At 48.6% G+C, this 18,525-nt stretch overlaps 5 protein-coding genes across 5 annotated transcripts; 4 read left to right on the forward strand and 1 right to left on the reverse strand.

The window, feature by feature from the left end:
• Nucleotides 1-151: 151 nt before the first annotated feature.
• On the reverse strand, nucleotides 152-1,151 carry CONPUDRAFT_148518 (ribosomal protein S27; the record flags this gene model as incomplete). Its single annotated transcript, XM_007765057.1, has 4 exons — nucleotides 152-177; nucleotides 228-338; nucleotides 389-500; nucleotides 1,134-1,151. 4 exons carry the CDS (start codon nucleotides 1,149-1,151, stop codon nucleotides 152-154), a joined length of 267 nt encoding a protein of 88 aa, XP_007763247.1.
• Nucleotides 1,152-1,808: 657 nt separating this feature from the next.
• CONPUDRAFT_140992 (uncharacterized protein) lies at nucleotides 1,809-3,488 on the forward strand. Its single transcript, XM_007765058.1, has 3 exons — nucleotides 1,809-1,851; nucleotides 1,940-1,947; nucleotides 2,006-3,488. Exon 3 carries the CDS (start codon nucleotides 2,204-2,206, stop codon nucleotides 3,074-3,076), a length of 873 nt encoding a protein of 290 aa, XP_007763248.1. The 5' UTR covers nucleotides 1,809-1,851; nucleotides 1,940-1,947; nucleotides 2,006-2,203; the 3' UTR covers nucleotides 3,077-3,488.
• A 3,321-nt stretch (nucleotides 3,489-6,809) lies between these two features.
• On the forward strand, nucleotides 6,810-8,374 carry CONPUDRAFT_86403 (biotin synthase; the record flags this gene model as incomplete). Its single annotated transcript, XM_007765039.1, has 9 exons — nucleotides 6,810-7,053; nucleotides 7,114-7,134; nucleotides 7,190-7,460; nucleotides 7,512-7,566; nucleotides 7,630-7,772; nucleotides 7,826-7,901; nucleotides 7,949-8,123; nucleotides 8,182-8,198; nucleotides 8,252-8,374. 9 exons carry the CDS (start codon nucleotides 6,810-6,812, stop codon nucleotides 8,372-8,374), a joined length of 1,125 nt encoding a protein of 374 aa, XP_007763229.1.
• Nucleotides 8,375-8,748: 374 nt separating this feature from the next.
• On the forward strand, nucleotides 8,749-9,806 carry CONPUDRAFT_161185 (uncharacterized protein; the record flags this gene model as incomplete). Its single annotated transcript, XM_007765059.1, has 3 exons — nucleotides 8,749-8,765; nucleotides 8,821-8,998; nucleotides 9,049-9,806. The coding sequence occupies 3 exons, from the start codon at nucleotides 8,749-8,751 to the stop codon at nucleotides 9,742-9,744; spliced, it is 891 nt and encodes a 296-aa protein (XP_007763249.1). The 3' UTR covers nucleotides 9,745-9,806.
• A 147-nt stretch (nucleotides 9,807-9,953) lies between these two features.
• CONPUDRAFT_86405 (uncharacterized protein) lies at nucleotides 9,954-18,482 on the forward strand (the record flags this gene model as incomplete). The annotated part of the gene is made up of 43 exons (XM_007765041.1): nucleotides 9,954-10,222; nucleotides 10,276-10,518; nucleotides 10,570-10,687; nucleotides 10,742-11,093; nucleotides 11,150-11,251; nucleotides 11,303-11,592; nucleotides 11,645-11,687; nucleotides 11,734-11,774; nucleotides 11,824-12,024; nucleotides 12,075-12,206; nucleotides 12,259-12,276; nucleotides 12,322-12,637; nucleotides 12,686-12,988; nucleotides 13,041-13,075; nucleotides 13,193-13,367; nucleotides 13,416-13,474; nucleotides 13,521-13,630; nucleotides 13,761-13,865; nucleotides 13,917-14,106; nucleotides 14,157-14,206; nucleotides 14,257-14,358; nucleotides 14,410-14,522; nucleotides 14,636-14,640; nucleotides 14,716-14,830; nucleotides 14,948-15,006; nucleotides 15,056-15,095; nucleotides 15,146-15,330; nucleotides 15,381-15,542; nucleotides 15,662-15,861; nucleotides 15,911-16,149; nucleotides 16,206-16,325; nucleotides 16,383-16,507; nucleotides 16,556-16,777; nucleotides 16,831-16,878; nucleotides 16,935-17,128; nucleotides 17,178-17,290; nucleotides 17,337-17,464; nucleotides 17,518-17,557; nucleotides 17,615-17,673; nucleotides 17,733-17,843; nucleotides 17,898-18,089; nucleotides 18,146-18,284; nucleotides 18,445-18,482. 43 exons carry the CDS (start codon nucleotides 9,954-9,956, stop codon nucleotides 18,480-18,482), a joined length of 5,901 nt encoding a protein of 1,966 aa, XP_007763231.1.
• Nucleotides 18,483-18,525: the final 43 nt, after the last annotated feature.

An 18,525-nucleotide genomic window follows, 5' to 3' on the forward strand; every position in this document is an offset into this window, starting at 1 on the left:
CCGGTAAAGGATTACGAGCATACAGTTTTCGAGCAGCCAAACCCAAACGCAGATGCAAATTATTTTGCGTGTCGGTTTAGGTAGATGAGAATGCGATGAGGATGTGCAGCGTGCGAGTGAATGCAAGGTGTAGAGTACAAGGGATCGTCGCCTAGTTCTTCCGACGGAACGAACACCCTACGCCAAGACATTAGGAACAAACGCAAGCCAATAGGGAGTTAGCTTACCCTCAGTCAATCTTGCCTTACCACCCGTAGGTTGACAGAGAACTGATGCACACGAGCCGCAAAGGACTACTGATTGGGCATGCGAGAAGACAGTGGTAATGGCGAAGCAGCCTATCCAGCATGGGTGAGATATGAATCATTGACATTGAGGGCCTGCATACCTGGGCACTTGACATCCATGAAGTAGGAGTTAGGCGACTGTACGAGGCGCTTGAGCTTGTGCTGCCTCTTCTCATGCTCAAGAGAGGGGTTGAGGAGATCGACGGCAAGAGTCTGATCGAAAAGATCAGTACATCATCTGGGCATAGTTTTACCTTGACTAACCATTTTAAAGGACTCGGATTACTTGTGTTCAGGAGATAAACGGCGACGATGACCTTGAGAGCGACTCGCTGACGAATGTCGAAGGGAAAGTTTGATGATATGGCAGGCAGAAGGTTAGGGTTCAATCGGAGCCTCAAATTTTCACTCGGCGTACCATCACGCCACAGTCTTCTCGCGCGAACGGTATAGTTCTTTAAAGTAAGCTTGGCTTCCTATAGTACAACTCATGTCCCTTCATTGACTCATTAATCACTTTCATTCGTTTTCGCTCTCTTTCACTACGTTCCTTATCATACTACTTACTGCAACCTTTACAACGAGCCGACGAGGTAGTAATTACCTGAGCTACATGTCACGTAGCGTAGTCGGCCAATATCACACTGTTACTGTTACAACTCTTAGTTCAAATATTAGTAACGCATCACGCGAGTAATCTTGACCTCGTAGAAGTCAAAAGAAAAAATGACAGATTACATGTCTCGATCGCAATGCGTTAACCATTGTAATCACGCCCTCACGGCTAGGCCTCTACTGATTTTTTGAGGGATGTACTAGGCTGACTACTCGTCGTCGCGAGCTTACGATCAGCGCAGGAGGCATAATATAATCGGTCGTAGACTAGGAGCAGATTGCTACGGTACTATCAGGTCAGCTCGTTTCTTTTGATAAAAGGGAAGTTGATCTTATTTAAAATCTGATCGCCGACTTGGGCTCGAAGGCAACGAGCGCTACAGTCTTCCTGTGGCCAGAGTACTATTGTCCATGTACTAGTTTGCAGCCATACATACATGCTATGAAGTCTCACATGCACAAATTGTGCGCCGACATGCACGCATCTTGGGGTTCTTCGGTGCGGCTATTGTCAAAGTCCAGTCTAGTCCATCTAGAAACTCATTCTGATGCCTCGGGGCAATGCATCGTGACGGAGGAACCGGAGTCAGCTTTGCGTACTCCGAACTTCTCATGAGGCTTCGAATGCGGACAAAAGTACAATAAACTAGAGCAAATCGAGACACAAGAGTGGCGCAAATAGGAGTCGAATGCAATTCTACGGGAGGAGAGCGGAAGTAATCTCGGCAGCGCGCGGTGGACGCGCCCTGCTATTGTGACTGAGAAAGGAAGTCCTTCATTGTCTTTTGTCCTCGCGTCGCAACCCCTTGTACTGGCGCAGTACCTCCTTTGTGTGGACCAGATGAGTCTTTCGCGTATATAAACCACTGTGCATCCTGCGCTTTCATCCCAACAGGGTTTGATATCCCAGTCTCTTCATTCTTTACTCTCTTCCTCTCCCTACAGCCAGGTTAGTAGTCCCATCGCCTGCGTACCCAACTCTTGCTGACCTATCACCTTCTTTTCCATTCGTTTTGCTCTTTCCCCTCGGTCCTTAGTCTGTTAGGTGTGCTCTTTCTTGCTCGACGTATTTGACACCGATGGCTAAACTGACCCTGGTCCAGATTTCCGACGCTCACATTCGATCTCTCCGTCCAATCTCAAATACACCTGAGACCACTGCTTGACGCATTTCCCATTTAGCGAGCCAACTCCCGCACCTCTCATCGCAGGTCGATCCACTCTTTGAACTTCTGCACGCAACGTTACACGCCTTCCATCTTCCGCATCAACTTCTATTCACCATCATCCCAAACATCAGCATGTCTTCTTTCAGCCTCAACGTCACCCTCGCCCAGGCGATTGCCTTCTTGACTCGTCCCCTCCTCCGCACTACTCCTGCTGCCACTGTCGTTCGCCTTCAGTCTCTTCTCGAGGCGAACCTCACTGCCTTGTTCGCTCCGACTTGGGAAGTGACCGATCCCCTCCGTGGCTCAGGACGCCGGTGCCTTACCTTGTCCCCCAACTGCCTTCCTCATCGCTATGTCTATGCCGCATGCGTTGCTGCTGGCGTCCAGTGGTTCGACTGGATGGCCGCGCTCGGTGGGCGCGAGTTCGACTTCTTCGTTGACCCCGGCTCCGTCTCCGTTCGTTTCGGGCAAGGTGCTAAACTGATCACCGTCTGGTCCGAGGAACTCATGGTTCATTCCCTCCCGAACACGTCGTCCTCGGCAACGTCTAAGACTCTTGCACAGCAGCTCTTGGAGAATGACGAGGAAGAAGACGAGCAGATTTTCGCCATGATTGCCGACGAAGTCAGCGCTCCTACCTGGATGGCCCCCATCCTGGACAAGTTCCCCATGCCCATACGCTCCGAGTCACCTCTTTCCGCGATCTCCAGCGACTCGCGCTCGTCCAATTCGAGCTCCTGCTTTTCGTCATCAGACTCGCGTAGCTCCACACCATCCAACGCGACTGCTTCTTCCGCTGGTAGCGTGGGGACTTCGAACCTCTCCCGTCGTGAGAGGGCCAGGCAAGCTCGCGTCTTCATTGACACCACGAAGACGCAGGTGACTCCTTATGATGGAGGCAAGACCACCGTTCTTACCGGTGGTGTCATGTTGGGCGCCGCGCGTGCCCCGGCTAAGTCTACTCCCCAGGCTGGCTCCACCGCGACGACCTGGCGCCGTGTCTAAACGACGCTCCATCTCTTGACATCACCTTCGGTTTGATGGAATTTTATGACAACCTCTGGCAGACCCTTTACGCCTTTTACGCAGAAAAAGCATTTCAACGAACTTTCATCTGGACATTATACCATAGCATACCATAACTTTCAGGCTTTATATCATAATTGTTCTCTGCCTTTCTCCGTCACCCCCTTGTCTCCTTACAAATCGAATGTGTAGCATCTACAGACCTTGGCATACCTTTTGTGGTTCTGCAAGCAATACCCCCCTGCTGTCGATTTCATCTTGGGCATTTGTAGATTATCTAGTTCGTAATATTGCTTTCTGCTTGTATTCTCAATACATAGCCTGGTGCACCACAAGTCCTTTTGTCTCTGCTGCATGGAAAAGCGCGAACGATTGCAAGCGTAAATGTACAGTAGCTGATAGGAGTCCATAGGTTCGAATGAATGGCTCCTCTTCGATCGTCGAAAGTGGAGTCAGCCACAGGTCAGCACCATTTGAACGGCACCCTTGAAGCAGATCTAGATATCTAGGGCGGTGTGAGCTTGTAGAGCTTTGAGCTTCAAGCCAGATTAGTAGGGATGGTCGCATACACCGCTCGTAAACCCCTTCCGATTGAGTTTCCTTTGGCCGACTCGGAAATATGTGGTGGACTGGGTTGGGCCGTACTGTCAAACGGGTTCATCGGAGCCATGACGTAGGTGATCGGCTGCATGTCCGTGTATGGGTGCCGGAATACTATATACGGTTCTGGATTGATGTCAGGTTCCATTAACGTCATCAGTGCCACTGGGCGCAGGCTTGCCCCGCTTCTTCTTTACGGTGGCCTCGCGATGCATATAAAATCCGTTGCAATTCGTTGAGCCTTTCGTTCTCCAGAGCCTCATTGCATACTCATTCATGACGACCTCCTCCATGATGTCTGCCGATACCGTCGAACAACAAAAGCTTCTTTATTCTCGTGAGCTCGCTGCATACACTCTTCGCCAGTGGACCGCCGTACGCAGAACCATGGAGAATAAGCCTGACATCGGCGGTATCAACAGCGCCTTAAATAGTTTTCATATCGATTCTTCTGACGAAACTTCCAAAGCTCGACAGCCAGGTGAGCACGCACAAATTCATTCGCGTTCATATCTTTATTCGATCGAGGCAGCCTGAGGGAGCCAAAACCACAGGGAGAAAGAGCTTCCAACCTCACTGGCACGACGGGATAGTCACAGAAAGTTGACGGAACATTAATTTACATCGTTCAAATCTTGTCGAGATCAAGGTCTGTCCCCAATTATTCTGTGATCTATCGTGGATATCTAACCCTGCGCCCCATATCTAGTGTCGAGCCTAGAATGAGCCGGCGGGGGACACTACAGTAATATGGCATCTAAACATATATGTCAACGTCCATAATACCACATTGCATCATAGTGCACGAACAGAACTACATTGTAACGCAGCTTCTAGATATTTACATCGCATTACCTTAGAACACTGTAGCATAGCGCAACAAATTTTCATGCTCACGACAGCTGAGCATCTGCATCAACCCTACTTTCGGCTGAAATTAAAGGAGACGTTGAGCATTGTGCTTTCGATACGTAAATTTGATCAGTCACCGGTTGGTTACCCATGAAGCTGAAGCTTCCACCTTGCCAGAGCAGTGGTGGGGAAGTAAAGGAAGATGTGAGATGATAGCAGTTAACCATTATAATTCCACGAGAGGTCGCATTAGCTGGGTGCACAACATCCTCTGGATATCAGAGGTACACTACAACTGGCTACACTCCAATCGATATTGGAACATACTCCTGGCATGATGTACCGATGGTTGTAATTCGTCAAAAAGTCTTTTGTGTACACCGAGGGAGAATTAGAAAATATGTCCAACTTTGAAGTTGGATGACTGAGTGTACCGTGTCGGGGAGTCTAGACAAACGTTATGGAGTAAAACCTATTGACCTCATGTGAAGTTGCTCCAACGATGATGGTGCACTTCAAGGCGCGACTCCAAGCAGGCGTGCAGACTCTGCATGTCAAACCAGGTGACGTCTTGGCCGAGTGGTGACTGGTGATGACATGTTGGCGCCAGTGGATTACATCGCCATTTGAATAGTGGCTCTTGAAGTCGATCTAGAGCGGCTCGTTTTCAGTGTACTGGTGGCGTCTTGGGTGGTGTAGTAATCGGCCACCGATGATACAGTCAAAACTCGAAGAAGCCATGCAGCTCCCCTGACAATGCCTAGACCTGTGCCACTGAGCGCCGAATTTTGGTGCATCATAACATTTGGGCCCTCGTCGCCGGCGACCCCGCTTCCGTATGTTTTTTGAGCATGCCTTAAACCAAGTTGTCAGAAGTCCCGAGAAGAGAGGTGTCGAGACAAGCTTTGAAAGGGGAAATTGCCTCGTGATCTAAGCCGGTGTAAAACGAGTAGGACTTGCAAACAAGCTTGCAACATTCGGGAGTCAGGCCTAGTAAGGACTCGGAAGCGAAGGCAGAGAGCTAGATCTTAAGTTGGCACTCTGCGGGTGCAGCGAGAGTCCTAAGTACGTGAATCCTGGCAAGGCTTAGTAGGCCTAGTGTAGAACTTGCAGCCCGCCTCCGGCACATCATGTCGTTCAACTATGTATACTTGAAGTGGGTCACCATCGGTACAGCGGGCCAGCCTTGTCTTGAATGTCAGACGAGTCGCATGCGCGCCATGTGGATTGTGCAGTGCATCCTCTAGGTCTGGCAAGTGCATGGACAGCCTGACCTGAGAGGGTAAGCAAAGACTCTCTATTCCTGTCTAACGCCGAAGTTTTCTTGTACTGTGATTCATCGTCAGAATAGACAGACTTTTGTGCAACGCGTGTGGAATATTTTTCCTTCGCCCAACTTGCTTAAATCTAGGTTTGGGATGTCCTTGGTATGCGATCTACCTTACAAAAAATCGCTGAGTGAAGAAAGCATAGGGTGCATGTGCAATGCACGAACCAGTGTTTTAGGCCGAATACCGTCAGAATAGACAGTCCGCGCGGGTGGTGATAATCTATATTAGGCAGGCCGTCGTGCACCGTAGCCGGTCTCAAAAAGGAAAATCAAGGCGTTATCGCTGAGCCGAAATCGCTGTTACAGCGGCTATAAGATTATGGCAAGGCTCGAGAGGACACTCTGTCATCGTTCCGACATATTTAGAGTTGTCGCCTTTTGCAGCGTCCAAAATTGCTCCAACGAAGGTTAAAGATGTCCTTACAACATATAATAGCTCTATCATTCACACTGTGTCGCAGCTTTGAGGCTTGCAGCTTCACATCCAGACATTCCCTCGCCAATCGCATGTACAGGCATGAAGTACAACATATTCTCGTAATTAACATGAATTTAGTTTGAATGATTTGCTAAGGAAACGGGCACAAAAGCGAGTTGTCTATTCTGACGGTGGTGTCTACTCTGACGGTGAATCACAGTAATCCCCGATAATGTGATCTACAAGTTAACGCCGCAGCCTATCGATATCTGGCACAATAGGCCTTTGCCAACGTACATCAGCTTAGATGATTTGGTATTTTAGTACTTTAGTTCTCGAAACCTGCCGACGATCGTGTTTGCACTTGACTTATCTGCGGCACTCTGCGGCGGGATTCAAGCGGGATTATTGGTATTAGTACCGCCAGCAGGTCATCCCTTTAAGTATACCCGACCATCGGTCTCCCTCTTCCCTCATCCTCCCTCATCTCAAACGTTCGCGACAGCTGCAGGATGCTTCGGATCGGACTGAAAGGTGTTGCTTTGCAGCGGGTAACTTTCATAAACAAGAGATCACTGGCGACTGTCACTTCTGTGGCTTCTACCATTAGCAGTGTCCGCAATGATTGGTCCCGGCAGGAGATACAGAAGATCTATGATAGCCCTCTACTTGACCTGGTCTTCCGCGCCGGCAGCGTCCACCGCGGACATCATGATCCCTCGAAAATACAGCTATGCACCTTAATGAACATAAAGAGTATGGTCTATTGGCATCTGCTTGCCACAACATAATCTAATTCGTTCACAACTTTTGTAGCGGGCGGTTGCTCCGAGGACTGTGAGAGCTCACAGTCGCTTTCGCTGCTACGGGCGTGAATATATGACACCACCAGGCTCCTATTGTTCTCAGTCCTCCCGTTACGTCACGGAAACGAAAGCATCAAGACTCCTGGAAGTTGCACCCGTGATCGAGGCTGCGCGCAAAGCAAAAGAGAACGGAAGCACCAGGTTTTGTATGGGTGCTGCCTGGCGAGACCTTGCAGGTCGTAAGAGGGGTTTCGAACGGATCTTGGAGATGGTTCGCGAAATCCGAGCAATGGACATGGAAGTGTGCACTACGTTGGGCATGCTGTCCCCAGAACAAGCCAAACAGCTCAAGGAAGCGTATGCGAAGCCACCATTTATGCATGTTAATCCATCTCATCTTTCTCTCAGGGGACTGACTGCTTACAATCACAATCTTGATACTTCAAGAGAGTTCTACCCGGAGGTGTGTGCGATGTGAAAGTCGTGAAATCCGTGAAGCCAATGATACTCCTGATGCCCCTTTCAGGTCATCACGACGCGCAGTTATGACGAACGCTTGGGTACCATTAGTGCTGTCCGTGAAGCAGGCATTAGCGTGTGCTCTGGCGGCATCCTCGGTCTTGGAGAGTCTGACGAGGACAGGGTCGGGTTGATATGGGAGGTGTCGAAGTGAGTGCCTCTTAGCCATTCTCAATCGGCACTTCACGTTGATTGATGTGCAGCATGCCGGAACATCCTGAATCGTTCCCCGTGAATGCTCTCATTCCCATACCCGGCACGCCCCTTGAAGGCAATGAGGCAAGTTAGATTGCTACGCATTTCTCCGTCGCTGACACCATGTCCAGCGAGTACCTTACCATACCCTTCTCCGAACGATTGCCACAGCTCGAATAGTGCTTCCGATGACCATCATTCGTCTTGCCGCTGGAAGGTACACTTTGGCAGAATCTGAACAAGTGATGTGCTTCTTGGCAGGAGCGAATGCAGTGTTTACTGGGGAGACCATGTTAACTACGCCTTGTACGCTTTGTATCGGCTGGTCATATATGATGATTGCTAACCGCGTAATAACTATTAGGTTCCCCGTGGGATGAAGTACGTGATTAACCAGTACCCTTGAACGTCCACTCTGATCTTCTTTTTTGCAGGACAAGGAATTGATGGGCAGATGGGGTCTTCAGGGCATGCGTAGCTTTGAGCAATCCAGCGTTGCTAGGAAAGAAAATCCTAGTCCTGGAGGAATACTCGCTGAAGCAGAGATTCAGAAGTAGACAGTTGGCAACGCTACTTATACCGTCGCAGCGCTCAGATGCGCTCGCTTAGAATTGTATTCCCCCGCTGTAGCTGATCATTTGCCAAGATGTAATCGAAAACAATGTACGCTTTGAGTGTTGTAAGTCGAGTCTCCTAATCTCGAGGGATTTCGAACAACACGAACTGTTGAACGTCCGTCTGGCGATATGGATAGGGGCCAGCTAACACCAGCCACCAGCCCGGGCCGACGATGCTTCGGAAGCTATTGATTCTCGCCTCAACACCTTCTGGATCGCTGCAGCCTTAGCTTGTACAGACACTACAGGCTTATATACAGCCTACGTATACCTGTAAGGCGCCGATATCAGTGAAGTTGTTGTCATTATCCTAAATGTACGAAGACGCCAGGTGAGCTACCATCGGTCTGCACTGCAAGTCGCTGACTGACCAAATTGTCCCTAAGTCCTCTTGTGTTGAACGACCACAGCGCGTGGTATTATCCTTCGACCGGGTTTGGTGAAGAAACAATAACAACAGAAAATGCAGCGAGGGGAAATTGGGGCAACAAAACAGTTGCAGGTTCTCGATGGGCACGGAAGGGCAAGAGCGCCCCATGGGGCCCAGGGATGGACGAATGGGAAGTGCGTACGCCCTGTAATATCTTTCTAGGCCTTTACTCAATGAGGCGTAGGCAGAGGAACGTGCACGCAAACGCATAAAAACACTTTTACCCCAGGACGAACGCTCTCCTTCACCACCCGTACTTCCTCACCTACGCTCCCCATCGCCCCCATTGGTTGCACCATATCCCCCTCCCACCACACAACATCTCAACTTCTCGTCCTTCATTCTTGACAAGGCTGTGACGCATTCTTTTCGCTCCAATCTCTTAGATGAGCTAGAGCAAGCCACGAATAACCTTATTGAAGGAGAAGCAGTAATGAGGCGAGCGTTGGGAAGACTATGGCAAGCTATCAGTGAGGACCCGGACGAACGCCCAGCTCAAGATGATGTTATACCCAAACGAGAAGAGCCCGAGGAACATCAGGATGGAGAGGACGAACGCGATGCCAGGGTAGCGCGTGCACCAGACCTTACTCCAGCTACGAATAGGCTGTTCCTTGCATCTTACCAGGACGATGGACTTCCGGTGGTAGATCCTTCACAGTTCGCCTCGCCTGAGATGCAGGAAGAAAGTTTGGAAAAGTCTCTCGCTACGTTACATGAACTACAGGATGATGGTCGAGAGTACGTTGAACGGCTAGAAGAGATCCGCGAGATCATTGGAGATGCACGCGCGCAACGGAACACGATCTGGGACTTGGTACGAGAGAGGACTATCAAAGAGCTGCAGGAACAAGCCTTCGAGCAGAACGAGGAGTCATAGGTGCTGGAATTAAACGCTACTTGTATTGTATGGACGCCAGTGGGTCTTGTGATGAGATTAATGAGTGTTTTCGATAATTAATCTGAGCTCTCCGCAAGCTCAGTTCAAATAGAATACATAATCATCATTAAGCGCCACTTGGGGACTCGTCAGCGCCTTCTCCACCCCCTGAATTCCCCCTGCCCAGCTATTCTCATTCCCTCACCACCATGGCTGTCCCAGACATTTCCTCTCTTAAATTAGATGACCCGGGCCCTAACAATGCTCTACACGATCCCGCGATGCCTTACGACATCCTTCACGCGACTGATCGCTATACAGCGAAGTTAAAGGCATATGCTGAATCATTGCCATACTCCATTGAACCAAACTCTAAGATGCAGCAGCTGCTGGACTTTTTCCTTCTGCGGATCTCTCAGTGTCTTGAAGCACGGGACTATGAACCTGGTCTAATTCAGTGGGATAGTATGCTCAGCTAGTGAGTACCTCGATACCTGGCACACGAGACGCGTCAATGAACGCGTTCTGCAGCTGGGCTATGATGAAATACCCAGTTCCCAAGGACAAGCGTATCCGCTTGGTCAAACTATACTATCATGTGGCTACTACACCGGGGATGTCATCTCAGACGATGGCTGTTTGTGCAGATGGACTAGCCAACCTCACACGTTCCAAGAAGAAGCTGTCTATCGAAGATATGAGGCTCCCCTGGAAACCCATCTTCAACATCCTTAGTAAAGACCTATTTCTATCAAGACGGCAGTTTGAGTATAGGTGCGTCTAGCCTTGGTCGATTCGCTGGTGCATTCACTCAAACTATCCTAGTCAACTGTCATGGATCATGGGATATGTCGCCAGCAATTCTCGAAGATTCTTTCATCCCGCTGCCATTGACGAAATGTTAAACACATTCCTTCCACGCATCAACGGCACAGATCTAGACGTTAGTGTATTAAACATTCCGTGGACACTAGCGATGTACTAACTCGCCACCCAGAGCCTCCTTTCCTCACAATACTATTTGCTGACATTCTTACCGCTGAGCCACCCTCAATCGTATCTCCCAATGCTATGCCGCTTATGGGAGTCTCTGAACTCTTATTTATATGATGAGAGGATGTTGCAGTTCCTTTCCCGCCTCTCAGAGTTACACGTAGATCCAACTGTCAGTGATCCCAAGAAAATCGAAGAAATTCCGGATGATGAGAAGTCTGATGACGAAGAACGACCGAAGTGGAATCGTGACGACCTCGACGACAGTGCACCTTGGTCTGGCATCTACAAGGATGTTGGCATATTCTCTGAGCACGAGTGGCATTTTATTATGTGCAAATGTCTTGCGTCGATGGGTGGGATATAACATCACTCAACCCAGTCACTGTAAGCTAATATCCTCACAATGCAGAAATACCGTTAAAAGATGCCGGGTCTCTGACGACCGGTCCGTCCGCCGATACAGCTTCTAGTTTCGAGATCAAACGCTTGCCTAAGCCTGCTTGGCGAATTCGTGAGCTCTGAACAAGGTTGCGCAGAACTTCGCTAAAGCGTCTTCTTCTAGCGTCACTTGCGAAAATCATTGTATACTCCATGTCTCAGGATGGGACTCCGAGTCCTGGTTCAACTGCCCCCACACCTGTTTTCACACCGGCGGGCTCTGGAACAAGCACACCAGCCCTGACAGCAGGCAGTGGCGTGGGTGAATATTTGACCATACCTCTAAACAGGTGGGGTCATTCCAAGGGTCCGACGTACCTTGCTGGCTCGAAAGCCCTTGATTCTTTGGCTCGCCTCATAGCCTCCACTGAACATTTCTTTCATCCGACAAATTCTGGTGGGTGGACGACTGACGTACGTGGCTTTGGTGATAAGGGAGTGCTGTTTGATCCAATTTTTGGCACAGCTTACGGCTTTCGTCAAGTTCATCGTCTATGAATTCAATAAGAGTAGGTCAACCATCGACTATATCTTGACGGATTTTAATCTTTCCAGGGTGGCATGAGGAACAGCAACAAGACTGTAAGACCCCTATGGTACGTTTGACCGCCATTTGTTAGCCAGGTTTCGTAACACCGTATACAGGCACGCAGGCTAACAGCGCACATGAAGCGTGAACTGGTCAAGTCGCTCCGTACAGTCATGCTGCTGTCCATGTTTTCGCAAGACTCTTCTACCGTGTCAAACGTTCAAAGCGCTCTGAAATCTATGTCATACATGGAACCTGCTTTGATCTTGCAGCCCATTTTAGAGCGAGCCATCCCTTCCCTGGAGGCCCTGGTTGAGGTATTCATGATCATTATCATGTGGTATGCCTTCTAACAGATGGATACCAGACCCACAGGACACTGGCCGTCATCAAAGCCTTGAGTGCAATCGCACCCGCCATTGTTTCCAGGGATGTGTACTATCCCGGCGCCAAGCACCTCATTACCATACTGCAACTACTCATCCCTGGAATTGATCTAGTGAGCTTTTTATCGTCCCAGCTTTATCGTCCCTACTCATCCACGAATCTAGAACGACCCCACTAAAACAGTAAGTTAGTTTCTTCACCGCCGCGCGGAGCTTGACCATCTGTAGTTGTGCACAACATCATTTCTCTCTGAAGTAGCTCAGTATATTGCCATCGGGGACATCTCACAAGCCGGGGACCAAACGTCAAGACCAGAGTCTCCTGCTACACCGCAATTCGATGTTACAAATGGCTACATGTCACTGGACGGCTTGGAAGACCTCATGCTTCCTGAGCTCCCAAGGAAAGAGGAGGATGCTATTTTGAGGGAAACCACCGGCAGCTTTGCGAATTGGATAGAGAGCTTTATCCATCGTATTATACAGCTTCTGGAAAACTTACCCGAAGAAGGTGCAAATGGCAATGCCGGAGGAGCTAGCGAAGGTAAGGTCCTTGTAAATGCTGTAATTTCCTATTCTGACGGCCATGCAGTTCAGGTCATTGATGCCGTCACGGGCGCTTGCAGCCAAATTTGCGTCCACCTGTCAGACGCTCTCTTCAACCAGGTTTTAGACCTAATTTATGACTACGCCAGCAACAACGTTCGCTCCAACGCCGTTCGGGCTATACATCAGCTAGTCGAATGTGTTGCGAATGCAAATCCTGAGAAAACACTCGACAGATTCTTTCCCATGTGCGTCAAAAACATTCGGACAGAAATTGAGCACGGTGCCAGCTCGGTGAGGACGACCGCTGCATTCTCGCCGATTCCCTCAGATGCGACACTTCACTGGAGTGAGTTTGTTTTTTTGAAGACCATACCAGTAAGATATTAATAATGAAATAGACTTGGCCATCCTCCGTGGCTCCGTCTATAAGTGCGTACAGCCCAACTTTATTATGTAGGCCTGTCGCTCAGGCCAAATCTATCTAACAGTGATGGTCGTGTGGTTCGTTGCAGCTCACAGTGATTTGGTGCTTGACTAATGTCAATCTCAGCTTCTAAAGTATAAGGATGAATTTTTGTCATTGTTCCAACTTCTGCGTAACAAGACATATTCGAAGCGTGGATATTCGTGGAGCGGTAAACTCCTCTCCAGTGCTCTTATCACGCTCACGCACACGTACCCCATCGAGAACAAATTCGTTAATCCTGATGAGTGGAAGAGTGACGGTAAGGTTGTACTTATGCACTATCTTCATGTCTTCACATATTTTCAAGAGTTCCAGCGAAACCATCATAAGTACTGGGGAAAGATGTACCGTACAGAAGACCTCAAGGTGGGTAAACTATACAGGGCTTCGGATGTATCTGAAAAGCGCGTAGATGTCATGGCATGTTCCGTGCAAGGAGGAATTGGACTTCGCTTTGCAGCTCTTCAAAGAACTCATAGAGCCAAATCTGACAATTCTTGATGAATTGCTGGAGAGCAGTAAGTCAGCCTACACTGTGATTACATACACCACCTGACAAGATCAGGCAAGAGAGATGCTGATTGGCGGAATGACTTCTGCCGGTTTGTCAACTTCAAATCCCACAACTCAAACATTAACCACTACTATGTAGCCGTTTGTGCTTTGTGACTGAGGCATTCGCGGGTATACCGACACTGTGCAAGGAGTATGTTTCTGCGGAAGCACTCCACTCAATGGCAGAAACCAGCGATATTCGGTACGTACCCGCATTGGCTTCTTGAAGCATCACTAGTAACCATTTCGTTAGAAATGAGCTTCCAGAAATGATCGCTTCAGTCGAGTCACTATCAGCCGGCTTTTGTCTTACAGATCCGAACGACGAGCGGTACATCTATGTCAGAACTTTGCGGCACCGGTTCGGTTCGCTACTGCACAATGCATCTGTTTCTCTACAGAAACAAGGAGAAGAGAACACCGTAGATGCCGTCCAAATGCTGGTAACGCTCTTCTAAGGCCGTCCGATCATCGACAACTGACGTGTTGATAGATGAGTGCCATTCGGACTTACCTACTTGACTATGGTGATAGCAAGGATAGGTAATGGACTACAACTATATATTGCCCAAATTTCGCTGAAATATTTGCAGCTATTTCGTTAATTCGGAGCAGTATTCCTCCGAGCTCAATGTCGCTCGCCTATATGCTGGACAGAAAGTTTGGCCAAGGCCAGTACTTGTACGACGCGCACGGTGAGAACCCATAACAGAGGCCTTGATTGGTGATACTCAAGTATTGGGAAGTTTCTATCACTCCACGCGGCTCTATTGGAACTCTGTGGAGCGTTTGCGGGGGCCCTTAGAAAACACGCTCATAGATGACGTTGTTGAATGGTCACTCTGGCATTATCCAACAGGTGAGGGTTGACGTGGTCGTGCCTCAATGTTAGCTAACACATAATTCAGTGCGAGGGTGTGTCTAGATCCCCATCTGACGTTTGGCTAACCTCATTTCTGAGCCTGAATTCAGATCCAGTCAAGGGCTCCTGGATTCGCTATCTTCAGTATGTTTCCGTACACCCATGTTGCTCAAGTAGATAACCAAGGCAGTTTTACGATGGCCTGAGATCGAGGGCCCTACCAGTGCTCTACCAGGCTCTACAGCCAGGTACAGACGATGGTCGCATGAAGGGCGCATTGTATACACTGCAATATGCCTCCCTTGGTTGGTCACTATCCCAGAGGGTGAATGAGTCGCTGATGTAACCCCCACTTAGGTCGGTATGCTATCTCTGGTGAGTGAAAGCGATCCGTGAGCTCCTGCAACTAAACACGTGCGCAGATCCTACCACTGCAACGGAGTACATCCAGCATATACTTAATTGCCACCACAACGAAAAGGTAAGCAGTCCCTTCCGCTGACAGGATATATGACTGATACGCGAATTAGACGTCAGTGCAGAATGTTGTGTCGACTGTGGCCGAATCTAGTGGGCTTTGTTCTTTCGCCATCGTCTCATTTATTCTGATCGTATCCTAGGTCTCGAAAGCTTTTTGGAGCCTTCCTTCCTTGTTTACGATGTGGAGAACCCTTCTCTGGATGCGGCATTGAAGGAGCTGAAGAGATCCCTGAAACTCACATCTGCAGACGTTGAACTTACTAACCGAGTTTGCGAGCAACGCATCGCTCGTATCAAGGCATACAACGAAGCGATTGAGTCCACAGTCAGTCTCATTCTCCTAACAAATGACATGATGGTTAAACAATATGACAGAGAGATCTGGTATTGGAGGTCGCTGATGACAACAAAACTCACTGGCGTTATGCGATATATGCGATCCGGGTTCTTCGTAGTCTCATTAGACGCGATAAGCCCACATCCTCGTCTCATCTACAACTCTTCATGAAAATGGCGCTCGACAGTAACCCTTCCATGGTGTGTTATTTCATTGTTCTGCCTTTGAACGCGTTGGCTAACCGGAGCTGATTTAGCGATATGTAAATGGGTTTCTTTTGAGTTTTCTATCTGTCACATGGGCTAATTCAAGTCCTTAGTATGCGCACCGTGGCTTGATGAAAATGATGCGCTACATCAAGCATCGGACTTACAGCAAAAGCCCCGGTGCTCTAACCTTGGCAGACATTGACAACCCCCTCAAACTCCAGATTACTGTCAAGCCCATTCATGAGCTCACAGCGGATATCTTATCGAGCTATCGTTCAAAGGCTGTAGTGAAACAGCTGTCCCCCAAACAGTAATGCAAAGTATCATGTCAACTACTCGTAACTAACCGATGCGTGCAGAGTGTACTATGATGAAACTCCCCAAGGATGGCTCGCGTGGAGAACCGCAACCGTATACACCCGTCCTTCAGTTGATCTCGATACGTTCGCATGGGAGGAGGGTAGCCAGGAAGCCATCCAATGTACTAAAGATTCAGTCCTTCATGAGGACTTCTGGAAAAAGCTCTCCACGCACTTCTCTGAGGAGAACCACGAGTCTGTTGTGGTCCAGGATCACATTTCACTTGTCAAGTCAATATGTACGTCATCATATCTGGAGTGTTGATGATCTGTTTGCCATAATAACCCACCACAGTCCAGCTATTAACCGATCAACCATACGAGCTTCTCAAGCCTATTGTTGAAGAACTACTGGAAGACAACGACAAGAACAAGCAACGGGCGGCGGCAGAGTTTGTCGCCGGACTTCTAAATGGCAAGTGTGGTTTCACATCCAGCTATTAAGTGACCTTTCTAAGGCGCCTTCACATAGGATCTAAACATTGGAGGATGGAAGCGCAAGATCAGGTATGGGAGTGGATAACACCTCACTTGAAAAAAGTTCTCGTTCCATTCATGAAATCCGAACTTCTACCCATATGGACTTCGTTTTTGGATGTGAGGCTTTTTTAGTCTGTGTTATTTCACCTGCTAACACCTCATAAGTATATCTTCTACCACAAAGATCCACGTCGTTTCCAACCCATTGTGGACCATGTAGTCACCCAGTTCTTCAACATGGATTACAACAGCCAATCATCATATGACTCGGTGAAAGTGCTGGCTCTTTTCAGGTCCTTTTATTCCGAAGCGGGTTGGAAGTTCACGGATTGGTCTGAGTCCGTACTCGAGCGGTTTTGGCCTGAAATTCATAGCGAACATGAGGACGTAAGCTCGCCCTGATTCGCTCAGAAGACCCACATCATTAAGTCTCTCCGTAGGTTCGTGCTTACGTTGCAGAGTTAATGGCTTTCACTGGACGACTGAAGGTATTTCACCTCATGATGGTTTAAAATGGCTGGACTCTGGGCTGAAGCAAGTCTAGTGGGCGCCTGCACCTTCAATCCCCACTGCCGAAGCATTTGTAGTGGAAAGTCGGACGACGCCCCTCGATTACGATTTGATGGGCATTCGGGGAACCTATCACTCCTCTCGCGTTCATGAACTCGCCGAGAAATTCAACGAATGGCGAGATGAACGCATTCCTGGGGTTCGGGCTTTCCAGTCCACCTACGATAGGTTTGAGTGTTCTCACAATGTTTTGCCATATATCCAAACCTTTTTTCAGGGTAGGAATATTGGTCTGCAGGTGGCTTTTCCAGTCCATCCACGACATTCAAGCTGTCTCCACATTTGATTATATTTTGCCGCTCATGCCCGAGCTATTCCGCTTCACCGAAGGTGATTGCCACTGTCATTCTAAACACGAAAACTTACTAGGGTTCAGTAAACGACAATGACGAGCTTGCACGTCGTGCCAATGTGCTCCTAGTCCGCATGTGTGGAGTTATGCCGCCTCATGCTCTTGTAAATCCTCTTCTAGAGGCTATCTTTATGGCCATCCAGACATCGCCAGTGAGTTCTTTGTTTATGCTACGCGCCTCATGATCTGTAACGTCCTCATATAGTCCTGGAAAGTTCGGCTGAAAGTACTGCCAATCTTACAAGGTAGGACCGGCAAATGCTAATCGTGATTCTCCTTATCTTTAACTGGGCCTGCTGCAGTCTTCTACTTCCGACAGCTTCCGGTCATCTCCGAGGCCAAAGTGGTTCAAATCCTCGATGTCAGTATTGAGCCAGTTTCACTGCATGCACCGGACAACACTAACGGGGATGAACAAAGGTACTCTGCAAATGTCTGGACGATGAAGTCGTCGAAGTCCGGGAAATGGTAGGAACGACGTTGTCTGGGATCCTTCGACTTTCCCCTCGGCGTAGTGTTCTCACTCTCAAGGTAAAGGTTGTACATCTTTGAACTGAGCCGGCCCTCTTATTCGCCTGTGTATAGGACCGCTTCGTGAAATTGTCTCAGAAGAGCTTGATTCCTCCCCGCACCTCTGCCACATACAGTCAGGCCATCCGTCAACGACATGCAGCCATTATTGGAATCTGCGCGCTCATAGACAGCTACCCATACACCATCGAAAAGTGGATGCCGGAGTTACTCACAACGGTCATGCTGGAGCACACACATGATCCAGTTAGTAACCTCTTTGACCTCATACAACATAACGTTCTTGTTAATGGCATCGACAGATTCCTATCTCAACTACTATTCATAAATGTGCCAGTAATTTCAGGAAGACCCATCAGGATACCTGGCACGAAGACTCGAAACGGTTCACAGATGATCAACTCGCAGCATTATCAACGTTGTTGACAGGCTCATCTTATTGTATGTTGCCCCTTATAAGCGATCTGGCACTCAAACTCATTATCCAAAGATGCTTGATCATTGTAGCGGACGGTGCAAACGTCTGGAGGTTCAGAAAAAATTGCAGTATCTAGGTTCAATGATAATTTACCAGATCTATTACATCAAATTTTGTACATAGCTTCTAATCTAATGCATATAAGGAAGGAAGGCATCTAGGCCTATCATGGTCTGTTGCCAGATAATAAACGCTCTCAATCTC

Source organism: Coniophora puteana (assembly GCF_000271625.1).
Source record: "Coniophora puteana RWD-64-598 SS2 unplaced genomic scaffold CONPUscaffold_1, whole genome shotgun sequence".
Taxonomy (NCBI): Eukaryota; Fungi; Basidiomycota; class Agaricomycetes; order Boletales; family Coniophoraceae; genus Coniophora; species Coniophora puteana.